The following is a 21334-nucleotide window of genomic DNA, read 5'->3' on the forward strand; positions in this document are numbered from 1 at the left end:
AAACCAGTTACCTCTAAACACTCCCAGTAATTTCCACTGATTATTAGTGGAAGAGGACGCACATTGTTGTGTATTTGCCAGGCCGAGGGGAACCCCAGCACTAAAGTTGCTTACTATGTACCAACATCAGACTAGGGGAGTCCAGGCCCACAGGGGCTGCACAATTCAGGGACCACACACAGCCCACCCAGGGCCCCCCAGCCCCAAACTCCCCTCCACCCCATTTCTTCCCCAGTCAGCGAGTCCCTTCCCATCTTTATACAGAGGCCACGAGCCTCAGGGACCCCCACTGGGTTTTTCCCGGCATCCCACCAGTATCCCAGTCTGACCTTGTTATACACCCAAAGCCACTCATTGCTGCTGATATTACTAATTATTTATTTGTTCAACGAGGACTTTCCCTCGGGAGCTTGTCCCACACTCTCCCTCCCTACAGACGAAATAAACAACAATGGTCTCGGATTCTGTGAGTAAATTGTTTGTACAAGTTCTACACAGAGTTTCCCATGAGAGTGAGTTTGCTAGCAGTCCATTTAGCTCAATTTACACTGATTATTAGTCCATGTTAATTCAGGGGTCACACACACCCCACCCAAGCCCCAAGTTCCCCCTCCACCCCATTTCTTCCCCAGCCAGCGAGTCCCTTCCCATCTCTATAGACAGGCCACGAGCCTCAGGGAGCCCCACTGGGTTTTTCCCGGCATCCCACCAGTATCCCAGCCTGACCTTGTTATACACCCAAAGCCACTCATTGCTGCTGATATTACTAATTATTTATTTGTTCAACGAGGACTTTCCCTCAGGAGCTTGTCCCACACTCTCCCTCCCTACAGACGAAATAAACAACAATGGTCTCGGATTCTCTGAGTAAATTGTTCTACAACGAGTTTCCCATGAGAGTGAGTTTACTAACAGTCCATTTAGCTTAATTTACACTGATTATTAGTCCATGTTAATTCAGGGGTCACACACACCCCACCCAAGCCCCAAATTCCCCCTCCACCCCATTTCTTCCCCAGCCAGCGAGTCCCTTCCCATCTCTATAGACAGGCCACAAGCCTCAGGGAGCAAGTCTGAGCCAGCAGAGCCACCAAGGTCTTTCCCAGTCTCCCACCAGTGTCCCAGTCTGAGCCAAAACAACTCATTGCTGCTAATATTACTAATTATTTGTTTCTAAAGAGTTCAACGACGACTTTCCCTCGGGAGCTTGTCCCACAATCTCCCTAACCCTATAAACTTCTTCCATTTTTCCTGATTTTCCCTTGAGAGTGAGTTTACTACCAGTACATTTACCTCAACACACTCCCCCCAACTCTCCCTAAACCTAAACCAGGTGCACATCATTAAAATAAAATCATCAAAAGCTTAATGGGTGCGCGCTCCTTCCTGACTGTTTAAATCCCCTGTATTCTCCTATGGGCCAATCCTGGAGTGGCATGTCAAACCAATCAGAATACTCTATTTAAAAAATGGACCAATTAAATGCAGTGGGTGTGGATTCTGAACCAATCTTAGAGTGACATGTGTAAACCAATCAGATTGCTGGTTTTCTAGGACAGACCAATAGAACGTGGCAGGTCTATTTACCCCTAAATGTCACTGCTGCTTTCTCCCACTGGTAACATCCATTTAATTACCTACAGGGCTATTAAGACATTATTCTGCTATTTCCAAAAATGCCAGATCAATACATTTGGATAAAAGGAGTGAGATAAACTATCCAAGGTATAAGCAAATAAAAGTTAAAGGGGTTGTTCATCTTTGTGTTAACGGTCAGTGTGATGTAGAGAGGGATATTCTGAGACAATTTGCAATTGGTTTTCACTTTTTGTTATTTGTGTTTTTTTTTACTTATTTAGCTTTTTATTCAGCAGCTCTCCAGTTTGCAATTTTAGCCATCTGGTTGCTAGGGTCCTAATTCCCCTAGCAACCATGCATTGATTTGTACAAGAGATTGGAATATGATTAGATATAGAAATATATACAGTATATATATAAATATATATATATCCAGGTATATAATATAGAAGAATTTCTCTTCTGCTGGAAAAATCGTCTCAGTTCCATGATAATCATTTCCAGAGATGGTGATGAAGACAAACATCCCCAGTGGCCGAGGACTAATAATATAAACCCAGTGGATTTCTTTACAAGAGTATAATTTGTATGAACCTACACTGCTTAGGTGCAATCACCTGCAAGAATCCTCTTTGGGGTCCTCTGTGCACTACAGGTTCTGACTCTTAAACCAATGTAGCAGAAGCAACAGGATGGTTCACCTTAAAGTTAACTTTCAATATGTTAGAATGACTAATTCTAAGCAACCTTTCAATTGATCTTCATTATTTATTTTTTTATAGTTTTTGAATTATTTGCCTTCTTCTTCTTCTGACTTTCCTGTTCATGTGCCAGACTCTGCACAAAAAAAGCTTAATGATGATATCTTACACAGCAGCCTATGAGCCCAGAGTCAGGGGGATATAAAAATACAGTGGATGTCTCGATGTGGCCTGCAGACCTCCAGTTAAACATCCCTCCGCTCTAAATTATGTGTAAATTTAATTGCAATTAAAAGCCGGATTTGTTTATCCCTTTGTGCTTTCCGGTTCTGACTCTTGAAACAATGTAACAGAAGTCAGTTCTCCTCCAGGTCTATTAAAGGGTTTGTTCCCCTTTAAATTAACTGTTAGTATGATGTAGAGAGGGATATTCTGAGACAATTTGCAATTGGTTTTCATTTTTTATTATTTCTCTTTTTTTACTTATTTAGCTTTTTATTCAGCAGCTCTCCAGATGCAGTTTCAGCAGTCTGGTTGCTAGTGTCCAAATTCCCCTAGCAACCATGCACTGATTTGAATAAGAGACTGGAAGATGAATAGGAGAGACCTGAATAGAAAGATGAGGAATAAAAAGTAGCAATAGCAATACATTTGTAGCCTTACAGAGCATTTGTTTTTTTTTCATGGGGTCAGTGACCCCCATTTGAAAGCTGGAAAGATTCAGAAGAAAAAGGCAAACAATTAAATAACAGAAACAAATAAACAAGGAAGACCAATAGAAACGTTGCTTAGAATTGGCCGTTGTATATCACACTATAAATGGACTTAAAGGTGAACCCCCTCTTTAATGAGAAAGCTAAATAAGTAGAAGTCTCTGTCCCATGTGCCATTATATCATAAGGACAAATAGCAGAACAATCATGTAATCCAGGAGTCATTGCAGAAGATACTTGGGCCCTGGAAGGTCCCTGTGGATCCATTGTGGCTGAAATGAATTGTGACGTTACCCCTGCCACTTATTGTGCAGTAACCCATGGCAACCAAATAGCATCCAAAGTTTGCTAATTTTACTCATTTGTTACTGATCTGCTGCAGATTTGCCCAGTGTTAGCAAACATGGCTGAAATATCAGAGACATTAGATTGTAAGCTCTTGTTAGCAAGGCCCTGATGCCATGGACAATATGTGATTGTAGCCATGAAATGTTTGTTTATGTCTTTCCTTTGTATCCCCATTCTCTGTAAAGTGTGGGGTGATGTCCCTCTCCTCTGATCTAGACTTGAAACATATTGGCACTTTACTATACAGGTATGGGACCTGTTATCCAGAATGCTCGGGACCTGGGGTTTTCCGGATAACAGATCTTTCCATAATTTGGGTCTTCATGCCTTAAATCTACTAGAAATTAATTTAAACATTAAATTAACCCAATAGGCTGGTTTTGCTTCCAATAAGGATTAATTATATCTTAGTTGGGATCAAGAACAAGCTATTGTTTTATTATTACAGAGAAAAAGGAAATCATTTTTAAAAATTTAGATTATTTGGATTAAATGGAGTCTATGGGAGCCATTCTGTAATTCGGCGCTTTCTGGATATTGGGTTTCTGGATAAGGGATCCTATACCTGTATTTCATATTCCAGTACCTCTAGTTACTGTGCCCCTTCAGGAGAATAATCAACTGCTCTGACGACTACAGGACAACTCAATGGCTGTGTTTGATATTATTCCAACAGCAGGATCTAGTGGTGAAACAGAGGAGCAACATGTTACTGATCGCACACTCATTACTCATTTATATATATATGTGTATATATTAAACATTAGAACATTTTATTGGCTCAATATAAAAATGGAATAATGTTTAATGGAACAGCACAGAGCTCAGAAATGTAAAGGATCAGACAAAACAAAGTCCCAGTACAGGCAATTGCTCAGGGCAGGCGGCAATTCTACAAGTCTAAAAACAGGCACAGGGTCAGGGCCGGCTGCAATTCTACAAGTCCACACCTCCCAACCTTTTGAGAAATAGGAAGATGGACAAAAAGATTTGCTGCGCTCCGCACTGTGAACATTTTTGGCCATGCCCATTTTTGTAATGTAGTTGATACATTGCACAACCGGAATCTACTCCCTCTGCAGTATTGGTGCTGGTTCTCCGCAGACCCGCCAAGGTCCCACAGCAACTATTTAAAGGGATACTGTCATGGGAAAAAATTTTTTTTTCAAAATGAATCAGTTAATAGTGCTGCTCCAGCAGAATTCTGCACTGAAATCCATTTCTCAAAAGAGCAAACTGATTTTTTTATATTCAATTTTGAAATCTGACATGGGGCTAGACATTTTGTCAATTTCCGAGCTGCCCCAAGTCATGTGACTTGTGCTCTGATAAACTTCAATCACTCTTTACTGCTGTACTGCAAGTTGGAGTGATATCACCCCCCTCCCCTTTTTTCCCAGCAGCCAAACAAAAGAACAATGGGAAAGTAACCAGATAGCAGCTCCCTAACACAAGATAACAGCTGCCTGGTAGATCTAAGAACAACACTCAATAGTAAAATCCCATGTCCCACTGAGACACATTCAGTTACATTGAGAAGGAAAAACAGCAGCCTGCCAGAAAGCATTTCTCTCCTAAAGTGCAGGCACAAGTCACATGACTGGGGGCAGCTGGGAAATTGACAAAATGTCTAGCCCCATGTCAGATTTCAAATTTGAATATAAAAAAATCTGTTTGCTCTTTTGAGAAATGGATTTCAGTGCAGAATTCTGCTGGAGTAGCACTATTAACTGATGTGTTTTGAAAAAAACATGTTTTCCGATGACAGGATCCCTTTAATCATGGCTCAGCACACACAAAGTTTTCTGCAGTGGGGAAAGTGCCCCTTCTTTTTATTTGATTGATGAAGGGAGGTTGTACCCCCGAAACGTTGATATTGGTGGTTTGAACAAATAAAAAGAAGGGGCACTTTCCGAATTTTTGTATTCGGCCAAACCCCCAAATCCTTCGGGCAAGATTCGGCCGAATACCGAATCCTAATTTGCATATGCAAATTAGGGGTGGGAAGGGGAAAATATTTTTTGACTTCCTTGTTTTCTGACAAAAAGTCATGCAATTTCCCTCCCCACCGCTAATTTGCATATGCAAATTAGGATTCGGATTGGCCGAATCTGAATCCTGCTGAAAAAGGCTGAATCCCCAACCGAATCCTGGATTCGGTGCATCCCTACTTTCCCCACTGCAGAAAACTTTGTGTGTGATTAAATAGTTCCCATGGCCATTTTTGGCCACACTCCCTAATTACCATGTTTATTGTACAAAAGTTGGCAGGTTTTGAAAGTGTGAATACATTTCTGTGGTTTTTATGTATTATTACAGTTTTGCTAATGAAGGTGAATTGCCCTTTAAGCTGCAAATCACAGTTACCCCAAGAGACCTGCTTAATTGTTTCTTTGCTTATCTTAAATTGTTACAAAAGTATCTAAGTGCAGCTGCCGCGTATTATGGGCTGTCTGCCAAAAGCCAATTAAGTTAGAAACTTTGTATATTTTTCCGGCTGTTCAGTGTAGGAGATCAAAGACAAAGTCGGGACATTTCAGTAATAATCCGGGATTGCTGGTTGAGCTGTCAAAATCGGGACTGTCCTGCGAAAAACAGCATAGTTGGGAGGTATGTAAGTCTAAAAACAGGCACAGGGTCAGGGCAGGTGACAAGCAAAGTCCAAATAAAGGCCAAGGTCAATACTGGGGAATCAGAACAGGGGATAAGGGCAGGAACAGGATTGAGGTTATTGTAGGAGGCAGGATTAAATACCCCCTTAATTAAAGCCATTACCACTGCACCAAATGCATGAGACCTTTATGAGCTGCAGCTTGTGGGCCGGAGAGTTCCTAATAAGTAAAGAAACCTCCAGAACTCCAACAGTAAAATAAAGTCAAATTAGAGCTCTTCTAGCTGATTAAATAAGGGATCATAAACGACAGGGGCCAACCCTAACCACCTTCCGTTTAGAATAATATCTGTTTATTTCACAAGATGTTGGTATATACGTGGAGCTAACACTTTTTCTTTTTAAATTAGCGATTCAGCAGAATCATTTGTTAAAGCTGCAGCCGAGTACTGAATCGAACCCTGATTTGCATATGTAAATTAAGGAAGAGAACTTCCTTGTTTGTGTGATTTTTTTGTTTCGGGTTCGATTCAGCCAGGCACTTGGATTCAGTCGAAATCCTGCTGAAAAAAAGCTGAATCCTGGATTTGGTGCATCCCTATTTTAAATGCTGCAAATATCCAAAAGGTTTTAATATATAGATCTCACTAGCCCCTTTCATTCCCCACCATTGCTCCTATTAGTCAGGCTAGGTCTGTGCAGGGGTTTCATTAAGCATTCATTTAGACTTGGCATAATGGGAAGTCATTAGGAAGCTCACTAACGACACTAACACTGTCCTGTTTCTTATATTTACTTCTGAGCAATAAGCAGGGACCCCAGTGCACTTTCTTCTCTTCATGGTGCTTCTACTGGAAGAGCAAAACCTTCAACTTCCTAATCTCAAATGAAAGCGGAGATGTCTTACTGGGATTCAGATGTGGTGTTTGTTCTTCCAAAACAAACTTCTCGACGAGGTTAAAGACTGAGGAGCCACGTGACTTCTTTTTAACACAGACACGAGGATGAGGAGCCTCTGTGCATGAGAATTTAATAAGCACAACCAACATTATACAGGGCATTGTCACATCTCATATCTCTTGTGTTGAGGATCCTTGTAGAGCTTGGTGTGATTTCATTAGGTAAGAGACTGTTACTAATCAAAGCCATACCTCCCAACATTTTGGAAGTAAAAAGAAGGACAAAAAATTTTTTCCCGCACGTAGCGGCGCAAATTTTTTGACCACACCCCTTTCTGTGGCCACACCCCCTAATTACCATGTTTGTTTTACAAAATTTGGCAGGTTATGAAAGTTTGAAAATATTTCTCCTTATCTAAACTGTGTTTTTGTGTCTCAAAATTGTTACAAAGTATCTTATTTGCACCTGTTAGCTGTTCTGGGCTCTCTGCTAAAAGCCAAATAAGTGAGAAACTTTGTTTCTTTTTCTGGCTGTTCAGTGCAGAGAAAAGAGGGACTTTCCAGTACAAATGAGGGACTGCGGGTTGAGCTGTCAAAAGAGGGACTGTCCCTCCGAAAAAGGGACAGTTGGGAGGTATGTCAAAGCTGAGCACCTGATCCAAAAGGATTGTGCACAAGGTTTGAGCGCTCCATTTCTGTGTGGGACTAAGCACAGCTGAGGCTTATTATTTTCCTGCAAGTGTTCCATTGAGTGATGGATTGGAAGAGGAATAGGATGGGGCTTGTAAAGAAATAATAAAGGTGATAAAAAGCCGACTGTAACGACCACGTTGTCAGGAACCTGACTGGTGACAGTACATTGCGGACGCACAGAAGTGCCCTGTGGGTTCCGGTGTTGACAGACGCCCTTTTGGGGCCCCTGCTGGGGAATCCAACAAGTGAATCGTAAGCGAGGTACCGGCAGGGATGAAGAGAAGACATAGTCAAAGTCGGGCAAAAGGTTCAGGGCAGGCGGCAGAAATCATAGTCAAGAGTCAGGCAAAAAGTCAAAAACCAGGAATTCAATAATAAAGAATGCTTCGGCAAGATCAGAAAAAAATGGAACTAGCTTGGGCATCAGAAAAATGGTGGACTGGCCTTTTAAGCAGCCTTTGGCGCCAAAAATTCAAATTTGATGCATCCTGACGACGCTCAGCGTCACTTTATAGAGGAAGCGCGCCCATGCGAGGGTAATAAGAGGGGTAGTTACGGAGACTTGTGGAAAGGTGGTTGGGCCAGTCCGGCCTTATATTTTATGATGGAGGGGACAGTAATGCACTTTTTAGCAGAAATATTTGAAGATACTAAATGTAAGTAGGGGCCCCTTGGGTCCTCCTGTCCCTGACAATAACGTTATGGTGCCAGTGCTGATGTAAATCATAATGACATTACCAGTCCTGTTTATTAAAGGGACCTAAATAATCCAGATTTAGTAGGACTCTGTCCCAGGACTAATTCGGTGCAATGTGGCTCTTCCTTTTTATAACTTGTCACTGTGCTACAATGTACAGTCAATGCGGATGAGAATATAGAGGAAGCGACGAGTCTTAATTCTAATAACCAAATACGGTGGGTGGGGAGAGCCTGTGACTTTTGATTTACGTCATAAAACACAAGGTTTGTCTCTTAAAGCATTGTTGTCATTTGCTGAACCTGCAGGACTTGTAGATACAGGAGTGACACCCGAAGAAGACAGTGATCTGCAGCCGGGAGAGAGGGGAAGAAAACAAAATTCATTACCAAAACATACATTTTAGAGAAACAGTAAAAACTCAAAGCAATTGTGAAAAGTCAAAATTTGTTCTGTATTCAAAAACAAGTGTTAGAAAGGGGAACTGCCCTTTAATGCTATTTACTCACATATTAATGACTGACCCCTGACACAGCCAGTAGGATTACTAGATGAAACTGCAGAGTCTGTTACATTCCCAATAACTGATAAATAGGAGTAGAGCTTGTTTCTATGATTATCTGTCAATCAGTTTGGGCCCAATAGGAGCAGAGCTTGTTGAGATCTCTGCATATGGAGCAGCCCATAGACTATGGCTATTGGTCAGTTTGGAGACTGGGCAGGTTTGAACGTTTCATCAGCACCATATTGGCCAGTCCATCGCCAGATGAGGAAGTGAAAAGTAGCCTCCTATTGTATTTCTGATTGTCAGCTCTTCTACAAACGACCGGAACAATTGGAAGGCACCTGTATTGTTTGTGGCCTTTCATTCACTCTCAGTTTGTTCAATCAGTGATCATAGGAGGTCAGCCTGTGTATGGCCCCTTAAAGGGGTTGTTCACTTTTAAATGAACTGTTAGTATGATGTAGACATGGATATTCTGAGACAATTTGCAATTAGTTTTCATTTTTTTTATTATTTGTGGTTTTTGAGTTATTTAGCTTTTTATTCATTAGCTCTTAAATTTGCATTTTAAGCAATCTGGTTGCTAAGGTCAAAATTTCCTAGCAACCATGGATTGATTTGAATAAGAGACTGGAATATGAATAGGAGAGGCCTGAATAGAAAGATGGGTAATAAAAAGTAGCAATAACAATACATTTGTAGCCCTACAGAGCATTTATTTTTTAGATGGGGTCAGTGACCCCCATTTGAAAGCTGGAAAAAGTCAGAAGAAGGCAAATAATTCAAACACTATAAAAAATAAATCATGAAGACCAATTGTAAAGTTGCCAGTCTATAGCATACTAAAAGTTAACTTGGAGATGTTGACTGATGGGAATGTGATAGGTACCTTAGATTGTAAGCTCACTAGGACAGGGACTGATAGGAATGTGATGGGGACCTTAGATTGTAAGCTCACTGGGACTGATGGGGATGTGATGAGGACCTTAGATTGTAAGCTCATTGGGACAGGGACTGATGGGAATGTGATAGGGACATTAGATTGTAAGCTCACTGGGACTGAAGGGGATGTTATGAGGACCTTAGATTGTAAGCTCATTGGGACAGGGACTGACGGGAATGTGATAGGGACCTTAGATTTTAAACTCACTGGGACTGATGGGGATGTGATAGGGACATTAGATTGTAAGCTCAATAGGGCAGGGACTGATGGGAATGTGATAGGAAAATTAGATTGTAAACTCACTGGGACTGAAAGGGATGTGATAGGGACATTAGATTGTAAGCTCACTGGGACTGAAGGGGATGTGATAGGGACATTAGATTGTAAGCTCAATAGGGCAGGGACTGATGGACTAACTTGAAGATGGACCATCTCTTTAACAGCCACATGTGGTCATCGGGGGCCTAGAACTTATTGAAGCCCATATATACGAGCAGCAAGTTGAACTATTGGCCCCGCAATGAAGCAAAACTCCATATTCAGCTTATCATTGGCAGTTACTATGTGAGTATTCCTGGGTTTATGGAACAGGTTTTCAGCCGACAAGTAAACACCCTGCTTGATGGCAATGTTGTAATAAACACAAGTAACACAACTAGGCAGGTCGTGACCCTCAGTAACAGACTAAACTTACCTACAACCTTCCTTCATTAAACAGACAAGTAGACTGGACATATAGTTCTAGGGCTTTACTAATACACGTATGGGACCTGTTATCCACAATGCTCAGGGCCTGGGGTTTTCTGGATAACGGATCTTTGTGTAATTTGGATCTTCATCCCTTAAGTCTACTAGAAAATCATATAAAGAGTAAATAAAGGCAACAGGCGGGTGTTGCCTCCAATAAGGATGAATTGTGTGTTAGTTGGGTACAAGTGACTGGATGATTATTACTGGGGATCATGTGACAAATACACCAGTGAGGATTTGGGGATTTGGTGGAATGAGGAAGTGAATTGTGATTGGCAGATATAAGAGTTGGGCAGAGGCTAAAGGACAAGTGTAAATAAGAGAATATTGGACTTTATTATTGTCAGTGGACAAGTAATTAATTAGTGTTGGGATTTGCTGGGGGGCAGGGGATTCTCTACATCACTAATTAGGAATAATATGAATTAATTGTAGAAAAGAGTTTATATGTAATTCAGAGATTTGTGGATAAAGGGGGTTCCCGGATAACAGATGATGTTATGACACAATTGTGCCTGAGCCAATCACTGAGTTAGAGGAGGGGGAGGGGAGGCCAGTCAGGAGCGGTTTTACTTCCGCATTCAGTTTCCCCGTTGAAGAGACACAACAAGCGACGCATTAGAGTGAGAGGGACAGCCCAGTGCTCCACACACGCCGATCCGCCCGACACTTCCGCATTCCGTCACCTCTCCACACCCGCCGCTTCCGCTCCATTTCCGCATTCCACAGCTGGCAGAGGCGTCACGTTCGAGGAGAGGGCGTGTCTTGTCGTGCGCGGACTCCTATTGGTCGCTGCTTTCGCCCTTCTGACTTCTTTATTTCAGAGCGTGATCAGCATTGGTGAGAATGGGCTGTACCCGGAAGTGAGGGAAAGGCGGAAGTTGAGGCCGGAGAAGCAAGAGAAGAATATTCCCCGGGCGGTCGGCAGTTGGGAGAAATCGGACTCACTAGGCTGGGTAAGCACCGGGCCGCCAATCAGGGCGCACTCACAGTTAGTGGCTCATACAGACTGATATAGGCGGGGGGTCAGCTGTGAGACTGTGACATAACGTGACATAACGTGACGTGACGCACTGACCCCAATCACCCGCTACTTCTTCATTAGCCCATTTATGTTCCCTACGTGTCCTCTCCCTCCTACTCCTCTCTCCTCTCACTCCCACCGACCCACAGCCTCGTTACATTGGCACATCACTGGGGCAGGGACCTTAGATTGTAAGCTCACTGGGACAGGGACTGATGGGAATGTGACAGGGACCTTAGATTGTAAGCTCACTGGGACAGGGACTGATGGGAATGTGACAGGGACCTTAGATTGTAAGCTCACTGGGACAGGCACTGATGGGAATGTGATAGGGACCTTAGATTGCAAGCTCACTTGGGCAGGGACTGATGGGAATGTGATAGGGACCTTAGATTGTAAGCTCACTGGGACAGGGACTGATGGGAATGTGACAGGGACCTTAGATTGTAAGCTCACTGGGACAGGGACTGATGGGAATGTGATAGGGACCTTAGATTGTAAACTCACTGGGACAGGGACTGATGGGAATATGATAGGGACCTTAGATTGTAAGCTCACTGGGACAGGCACTGATGGGAATGTGATAGGGACCTTAGATTGTAAACTCACTGGGACAGGGACTGATGGGAATATGACAGGGAAATTAGAGTGTAAGCTCACTGCATCAGGGACTGATGGGAATGTGATGGGGACCTTAGATTGTAAGATCACTGGGGCAGGGACTGATGGGAATGTGATAGGGACCTTAGATTGTAAGCTCACTGGGACAGGGGCTGATTGGAACGTGATAGGGACCTTAGATTGTAAGCTCACTGGGACAGGGACTGATGGGGATGTGATAGGGACCTTAAATTGTAAGCTCAGTGGGACAGGGACTGATGGGAATGTGATAGGGACCTTAGATTGTAAGCTCACTGGGACAGGGGCTGATGGGAATGTGATAGGGACCTTAGATTGTAAGCTCACTGGGACTGAAGGGGATGTGATTGGGACATTAGATTGTGATCATTGGATATTGTTAGGAGTAACCCTAAAATGTAGGATTTGGTCCCATCTCCTTCTAACACAGCATCCAACATATTCTCATGGTATAGAGTGTTCCATGTAGAGGAGACTTGTAGTCTTACATTTAGTGTAGCTCAGATCATCTTCCCAAACACCTAGTGATCATCTGCCAACACACATTGATGTATCTCTGCAATTGTCAGGAAGATGCAGCCTCTGAGCCTTCCCCAATACCCTGAACCAGTCAGTGGACATGGAAACTGCTCCATTCTGCATTTTAGCTCCATCTGCTGCATATTCTGCATTTTAGCTCCATCTGCTGCATATTCGGAATTTTAGCTCCATCTGCTGCATATTCTGCATTTTAGCTCCATCTGCTGCATATTCTGCATTTTAGCTCCATCTGCTGCATATTCTGCATTTTAGCTCCATCTGCTGCATATTCTGCATTTTAGCTCCATCTGCTGCATATTCTGCATTTTAGCTCCATCTGCTGCATATTCTGCATTTTAGCTCCATCTGCTGCATATTCTGCATTTTAGCTCCATCTGCTGCATATTCTGCATTTTAGCTCCATCTGCTGCATATTTGGCATTTTAGCTCCATCTGCTGCATATTCGGCATTTTAGCTCCATGTAAAACAGGAACCAGTATGGGGCATTCAGAATTGAACCTGAATTACATTATTACAAATATCCACAGGGCCGCTCCGGCCATGAGGCAAGGTGAGAATCTTGCCTCAGGCGGCACGGAGCGGCCAGTTACCAGGGGCGGCAAAAAGCCGCCTCTGGTAACTTTAAGAGCCGAATTTCCGTTTTTTAAAACGGAAATTCGGCTCTTCTAGCGCAGCGAGCGCAATAGCGCTCACTGCACTAGCGATGCGGCCCCTCCTCCACCCGCTCCGACGCTGGTAGTTAGAAGAGCGGAGCAGGAGGAGGGGCGGCATTGGGGCTGCTGCCTCAGGCGGCAGCAGCCCCTGAAACGTGCCTGAATATCCACATACACAAAATCTCCAAAAGTGGCAATAAATCATGTCGACATTGAGCCCCTTGGCAAATAAAATGTTCCAGTCATTCTGCTTGTGTTTCTTGTGAGTTGATGAGTAAGTGCCTGTCTGTAATCAGGGGCCCTGAAACGATTAGCCTCGGGGTGGTGAGTCCTGCCAATAAGTAGCCTGGGCTTTCAGTTGAGAGAAAATCTCCTCATTATCTGGAACATGGGAGCAAGGTACAAAGTACTGGATTACTGGAGTCGCTGAACAGGGGAAATGAGTTGAAAAGTCGGGTTTCCTCTTCCTCCATGAACAGCGGAGCTAAAGGACACATTTGCCACAAAGCTGCACAGATAACATTGATTTCACGGGGCTCCCAAATCCTTTCTGGAGAATGTGACTGTCATTGTGGCTTTACTGTGTTGGTGCAGCAGTTGCCATTAGTCTCCCATATTAATTGCAGAAATGACACACTAACATTGCCTGAAAAAGAAATGGTTCCCCAAAAGAAAGAGCCACCGTAGGTTATACAGGCTTCTAAGTCAGAGTTTGTAATCTTTTGAAAAAGGGGAGACTTCTAATAGCCTTATCAATGACAGTTGGGGGTGCGTTCTCCTTTAATTTGATGCTCAAGAAACATGACATTTTCTCATTAGAAATAGTTTTGCATTAAAAATCAACATCATTTGAGTTTTTGTTCATTATTTGCAGATATTGTGCGTGTGCAGTTTTGTGAAAACCTTTTGCACGTTGTGGTCCCGCCTGTGCCTTGTCATTAGTGCAGTGTCAGCCCGAGAGACATGGCCAGTAGAGGAACAAGCGCTCGACCCAATGGCCCGGCAGCCGGCAACAAGATCTGCCAGTTCAAACTGGTTTTACTGGGGGAGTCGGCTGTGGGGAAGTCAAGTTTGGTCCTGCGCTTCGTCAAGGGACAGTTTCACGAGTACCAGGAAAGCACAATCGGAGGTAAGCTCAGCAAAACAACATGGCCGCCCCATGGCTCGTGGACTTCCCTCTGCGCTTTTTCTCATCTGTGTGATAATAACAAGATATGGGTGAACTTCTAAACTTGCCAAAAGATCTGCTTGTTCAATGAGGACTCCAAGCCCCTGAGAGCAAAATGGAATCTGAATAGGGATCCGTGCAGACCCATCAGGAGAGGAGCAAATCTCTATCCATTCTGATTGGACGGGATTTTCAGATAGATGTCTGGCCAACCACAACCGTTTATCGAGTGACAGGGTGGGAACTGTGGCTATAGCAACAATCACAGAGCTCTAGTTCTCTATTTCAACCTTTTATCTTAAAGGAGATGTCGGGGACCTGTAGAATTTTTTTTTCTGGGTTTGTCTTTGCTTCAAGTTGTCTGACACGAGATCAAACTGCCCCAGCGGGCAAGGGGTTAAACCGTATTCCTGACGGCCAGGCCGGCTAGTGTGACTTTATATAAGAAAAAACTCTTTTCCTGGCCAAAAAAAAAAAGGGAAAAAGCTGACGGAAAAAGCAATAAGGAATGTGTCTGCTGTTGCAGGTTCATTGGCTGCAGGAAGGCCGGTCAGCAGCTTTGTCTGTCAGTCTGCTCAGCTGATTTGCTCAAAGTACAGCATTTAACCCTTTCACTGGCCACATCCTGTTATGGTGCCTTAGGCATTGGTATTTAAATTGCCCTTAACGGTCGGTTTCCTTCTTTAACGCTTTCAGCACCCATCAGGGTTTTTTTCAGCCTTTTAAACATATTAAATGGCAGCACGTTTTTAAAGGGGTTGTTCACCTTTGGGTTAACTTTTAATCTGATGCAACGAGTGATATTTTGAGACAATTTGCAATGGGTTTTCATTTTTTAATTATTTCTGTTTTTTGAGTTATGTAGCGCTGCAGTTTCAGTTAAAGCATAATCTTGATTAATTCCCCTAGCAACCAGGCACTGATTTGAATAAGAGACTGGAAAATGAATAGGAGAGGCCTGAATAGAAAGAGGAGGAATATAAAAATAAATGTGTAGCCTTACAGAGCATTTGTTTTAAGATGGGGCCAGTGACCCTTATTTGAAAGCCAGAAAGAATCAAAAACTATAAAGAAAGAAAAAATGAAGGCCGGTAGAAAAGTTGCTTAGAATTAGCCATTCTGTAACATACTAACGGTTAACTGGAAGGTGAACCACCGCTTTAAACATTTTGTGCCCTTTCACTTTCATGCCTTTTCCCGAGGGAAACTTGTAATTTACTTAAGACTTGTGTATATTTCCCCCCTGGCACCTGAAACTTCCTATTTTTGTGCAAAAGGGCAGCTGATTTGAAATGCCTCCATAGCCTGCCAGCACCAGTTCTGTTTAGTTTCATTCCTCACCCCAATTTCTCATGAAGCTGAGCTTTCACTGGATCTATAGCATTTAGGCTTCCTCCTCAAACTCGCATAATCGGCACCCTCACCCACTGCTATAGATCAGATCAGGAGTCCTGTTGTAAGGCTACTTTGTAAACTCAAACATACCCATTAATAATGTCAGAATGTAACACTTGGGCAAGTAATAGATTATCTCACTTTTTATGGAGAGCTCTGTGATACTTGCCGTCTTGAAAGCCACTTCTCCAAGTGGTGTTTCGCTTCCTCCTTGTTTTCACCTTCACAAATGTCTCGCCACAAACCTTCCTAGCATCACACACACACGCTCACACATAATCTCTTCTTCTTCTTCTCCCTACAGCTGCCTTTCTAACACAGACTGTGTGCCTGGATGATACAACGGTGAAGTTTGAGATCTGGGACACCGCAGGGCAGGAGAGGTACCACAGTTTGGCCCCCATGTACTATCGAGGAGCCCAGGCGGCCATTGTAGTTTATGACATCACCAATACAGTAAGTGTCCAATGCATGGAATACTGTCCTGTCTGCTTTCTGTTTGTCTTGGCAAAATAGGATGCAGCTAGCCAATCACAGAGCTGCCTTCACCCAGGACAAGAAAGCTGTCCCCTGTCAGGTCCAGGTAGTTGCTGGTCTGTTATCCCAGTTTTTCACAGCAAAAAAGATGAGTTCAATTCCTTCCAAACTCTAAGGGCAGAGACACGCTCAGATTCGGGGAGATTAGTCGCCCAGCGACAAATCTCCTCTTCTTTGGGCAACTAATCTCCCCGAACTGCCTTCATGCCAGCTAGAATGTAAATTGCCGACAGGATGGCACTCGGAGCACTTCGTTTTCTGAAGTGGCCCAAAGATGCATCAAAATGAAACTTCGGAAAAAGAAGTGCTCCGAGTGCCATCCCGTCGGCAATTTAAATTCTAGCTGACGGGAAGGCAGTTCGGAAGATTAAATCTCCCCTGAATCTGAGCGTCTCTGCCCTTATGGCCGACTTTTATAAAAAAAAATCTAAAAGCTGGCGGTTTCCCTTAAATAGATTATTTGTAGGTACCATGGGGCTCCCCAGAAATTGACCCCAATGGGGTAATGGTTGTTTTTGAAATATCTCTACTTTCTTCTGTAGGAAACGTTTGCAAGAGCAAAAAACTGGGTAAAAGAGCTTCAGCGCCAGGCAAGTCCCAACATTGTCATTGCCTTGTCTGGTAACAAAGCCGACCTCTCCAGTAAGAGAGCCGTGGATTTTCAGGTGAGTTTTCTTGTTTACAGAAAATATCACAAAGTACATTTTTATATACAGGGATGGGAGCTGCTCTAAGCTGAGGTAATTAGTGAAATGGCGGAAAGCCAGCAATCTGATAGGCTGGATGGTTTGAGGAACTTATGTTAACATGTAAGTTAATAGCAGGGGATGCAATGATTTGTTACACTCTGCACATGGCCCTGTTATAATTTGATGGTTAGCCCACAGGCCAACATTGAGTCAGCTTGATTGGGGCTGGCACCTAGGGCAAAAACACTACTTGTTTGTCGAGTTTGCCAGGTGAGCAGATTTTTATTTAAGTTCCTAAGAATTTAGTCAATCAAATGTAAACACAACAATTCTGTTCTGCTTATGATTCAGATAGTTTGATATCCGTTATTTATGCATAGTCCCTACTATATTCCCCTATATTAATTCGTACTAGACCCTGCCCATAGTCAATATGATGAACTTTCCTCATTGTCTACCCCTTCGACTGATGTTCTTGTTAGACAGACAGTTTGCTGTGTGGATCCTTTCAGGTGTTTACAGGGCGGGCCTAGTAATCTACCTGGGTACTAGATGTCAGGTTTTTGTTTTGTTAAATATTCATTGGTTCTAACTGATGACCCTGATTTATTGTACTCATGCTGGAATGTTGCATTTGCAGGAAGCTCAGGCGTACGCCGATGACAACAGCCTGCTATTTATGGAGACCTCTGCTAAAACAGCAATGAATGTGAATGAAATCTTTATGGCCATCGGTAACGTTTATTATTTTGTTTTACTGCTTTTCATGAATGACAAGCATATAAGTGACACCTACAAACGTTGTACGTAATCCAGGAGGCCCATTATTTTCTTTTAAACAACCACCAGTTATGATTTTACGACTAAAGCCGAGTCGGACAAATGCAGCTGAATTAAAATGTTTGCTTAGTAAACGTCTAGCCTAGTTCTATGTAATCCAGTTCTCTGCCTCAAGGCAAAACTATATAAAACTGCAGAGGGTTGAATATCAAAGGCGTTGTATAAATGATGTTCTCTATGAAGAACATTACGCAGGTGGAGCAGTTGTGATTGCAGTTTTTAGGATACAGCTAATTTTCATCATTTATCTTATTTGTTCAAATCAATACTCAATACAGTCCTCCTCTCCCAGATCCTTGACATCAATCTCTTGTTTCCAAAATACAGCCAAGAAGCTGCCCAAGAACGAGCCCCAAAATACACAAAGTACCACAGGGAGAAACCGAGGAGTGGACCTCCAAGAGAACAACCCTCCTTCCAGGAGTCAGTGCTGCAACTAATCCCTACCCACCGTCGCTCTACAGTCACTTCTTTTCTTGACCGAGATGGTGGGACACAAGGAAAGTGAGAAGATGGAAATCAGAATCAAACAGATCAGCAACAATAAAAACAAAAAAACAAAGATGAGACTGGAAACCAACTTTTAAGACCAATCGCCCTTACCCACTACACAGCCAGAACTCTGCCTGTCTGGTGCTGTAAGGGTTAAGATGGATGTTACGATTGTGTTTTTTTCATCCACGCCAGTTTCTTCTTGATTGGTGTCCTGTTGGGAATATTATTCCACCTGCACTTTTTCTTTGTTTTTTTTGTTCTTGTACAAATACTAATTCAATTTTTAAGTCTTAAGTCACTTTTTAATATATAAATACATATATATATAATTATATAAATAGGAACTATGAGCTGATTAACCTCCTCCTATTTTTTTCTTCTTCTTCCATTTGTGTGGGTTCTGGTGGTGGATATGAGGTGAGATGAAACCTCTCCTTTTCCCACAACCTCCTTTTGATTGGGCTTTGTACGGCCTTTATATGTGCTTTTCTTCTTCTACTTCCCATTCTGATGGGCAGCATCAAGCATGTCTGCTGTCCTCCAGCTGTTTTTGAACTTCCCTAGAGAAAGCCATGGCTTTCAGGATACCGAGTGCAAGTACAGCTGGAGGGCCACCACAGTTTCAATATGCCTGAGCTACGCAGACAGGAATCCATTCTGAACCGATTTGAGTTTAGGACAGAGCTATTAGTGTGAATATGGATATTTATATGAAATCTATATAATCCCCTAGATATCGATTTCTTGAGCGTTGAGCTTTTCTTTTTTTGTTGTGGGTTCCTTGTAAATTGCTGCAAACTCTTCTCTTCTAAGTAGCAGTTCTTTTTGTAATCTCCTGTTTGTATGTTCTTGTCCCAATGCAAAATCCTTACAGTCAGGATGTTCCAACATGGTAAAAGCACTTTTAGAATAAGAAAAAATGAAACTGTTTAGAAGTAGTATAGATCCGAACATCAATCCTTTTACTTTGCCGCACATCATGGAATAAGGCTCTGCGTCTAGCTGCCTATTGGCAGAGTTTTGTGTTCTTCCAAAATATGAAGGAACTCTTCGAGCACTTGTATCTAGCAGACAATTGCAAGACATGCACAAGGTCCCACTAGTCTGGCCCCATCTCTCCTGCTAGTAAGGCATAGCCCCAGTTATCAAATCCACAAAGGATTCCTTGCTCTGTGCAAAAAGACAAAATGCATTGGGGCGTCCTGCAACAGAAGAGCAGTATTTGCACAATAACATGTGACATGATATTCCACCCTAAAAGTATTTCCTTTTGCGCTCCCTTTTATTCTTAATATATCACAGTTTAAAGGTATCTTGAATTTTATGGCCTAGTGTTAAAATCAGTAAAACATGGATTTAGAGCGCTTATGGGCCGATCATAGAACCACTTAACTCTTCAGGGTTCTGGGAGACTGGAATGGACCTCAAGCATTCGGAATTGTATTTATATCTCAAACCCAACTGTCTGACCAAATGAAATTTGAGTATTAAGGGGAAGGTATCTTATTTTGTTTTTTCATATTCTTGTATTTTGTATTGTTATGTTCTCTGCAATATGTACTTAATCAACATACCTTGATAATACAATACCTACTCAATAGCCGTTTCACTTTATTTTTTTGCGTGTTGGCATTAACTGAACGTTATTCCATTGTCAGTGATGTCTTTCCCATCTGTCACAGAAACTGTATCCGTGTCTCCACAAACAAAATATCTTCAATAAATCATTTATCAATCTATGATCCTGGACAAAAACAAGGGGAAGAGAGAATATTGTAAATAAACGGGAAAATAAAAGTTTTAACACCTGTAATCAAGCAAAAAGATGCAATTTTTCTTCTTAAAGCGAAAAATGTTTAGAATTGCCTTTTATTTTCTATTTTATTTTTATGTGAAGCAGATTAAGGGGGTTCTTCGTGGTGAGGACAGTAAGGTTGGGGAATGCACCGCTGGTGATGCTGATTCTATTATTCCTTTAAGAGGGGTTTGGATGATTTCTTGGACAAGCAGAATATCCAAGGTTATTTTTCTCTTAAGATCTACAGTTAGGGGCAGATGTATGAAGGGTCGAATATCGAGGGTTAATTAACCCTCGATATTCGACTAGGAACTAAAATCGTTCGACTTCGAATATCGAAGTCGAACGATTTAGCGCAAATCCTGCGATCGAACGATCGAAGGATTATTCCTTCGATCGAACAATTAAATCATTCGAATCGAACGATTCGAAGGATTTTAATCCAACGATCGAAGGAATATCCTTCGATCAAAAAATCTCAGGCAAGCCTATGTGGACCTTCCCCATAGGCTAACATTGACTTCGGTAGCTTTTAGCTGCTCCGAAGTAGGGGGTTGAAGTTTTTCTTAAAGAGACAGTACTTCGACTATCGAATGGTCGAATAGTCGAACGATTTTTAGTTCGATTCGTAGTCGAAGGTCGAAGTAGCCCATTCGATGGTCGAAGTAGCCCAAAAAACACTTCCAAATTCGAAGTTTTTTTAATTCGAATCCTTCACTCGAGCTTCATGAATCGGCCCATTAGTATTGGTATGTATAGTTCTATATATTTGATATAGATAGGTCTGTATATACATACATACATACATACACACACATGTACACTGGGGTTCAAATGGAGGAATTGAACTCTTTTTTTTTTTTTTTTTCAACCCAAGTTAGCTATCCAAAGAGTAACTGAACTTTGGTGTTTCTGATTAGCTATGTCATTTCAATATAATAATATAAGCAGTTGGATGTGCATGTTCTGCTTCCCAGTTCTTTCATTGGCATTTTACAGGAGTTGTCCCCCAGGTCCCTTACTCAAAGTCCTCAATCTTGTCTCTTTATTAATATTTTTACATTGGTATAAATGCAGGACAGTGTTATCTTTGTGCTTTTCAACAAAGTGAAAGAGA

The 21334-nt window shown here is 42.3% G+C and overlaps 1 protein-coding gene across 1 annotated transcript; it reads left to right on the forward strand.

Moving 5' to 3' along the window:
* Window positions 1-11246: 11246 nt before the first annotated feature.
* On the forward strand, window positions 11247-20019 carry rab5c.L (RAB5C, member RAS oncogene family L homeolog). The gene is made up of 6 exons (XM_041575958.1): window positions 11247-11393; window positions 14170-14424; window positions 16163-16314; window positions 16938-17060; window positions 17725-17818; window positions 18252-20019. The coding sequence occupies exons 2-6, from the start codon at window positions 14259-14261 to the stop codon at window positions 18362-18364; spliced, it is 648 nt and encodes a 215-aa protein (XP_041431892.1). The 5' UTR covers window positions 11247-11393; window positions 14170-14258; the 3' UTR covers window positions 18365-20019.
* Window positions 20020-21334: the final 1315 nt, after the last annotated feature.

The sequence above is a fragment of the Xenopus laevis genome, chromosome 9_10L (assembly GCF_017654675.1).
Source record: "Xenopus laevis strain J_2021 chromosome 9_10L, Xenopus_laevis_v10.1, whole genome shotgun sequence".
Classification (NCBI taxonomy): domain Eukaryota; kingdom Metazoa; phylum Chordata; class Amphibia; order Anura; family Pipidae; genus Xenopus; species Xenopus laevis.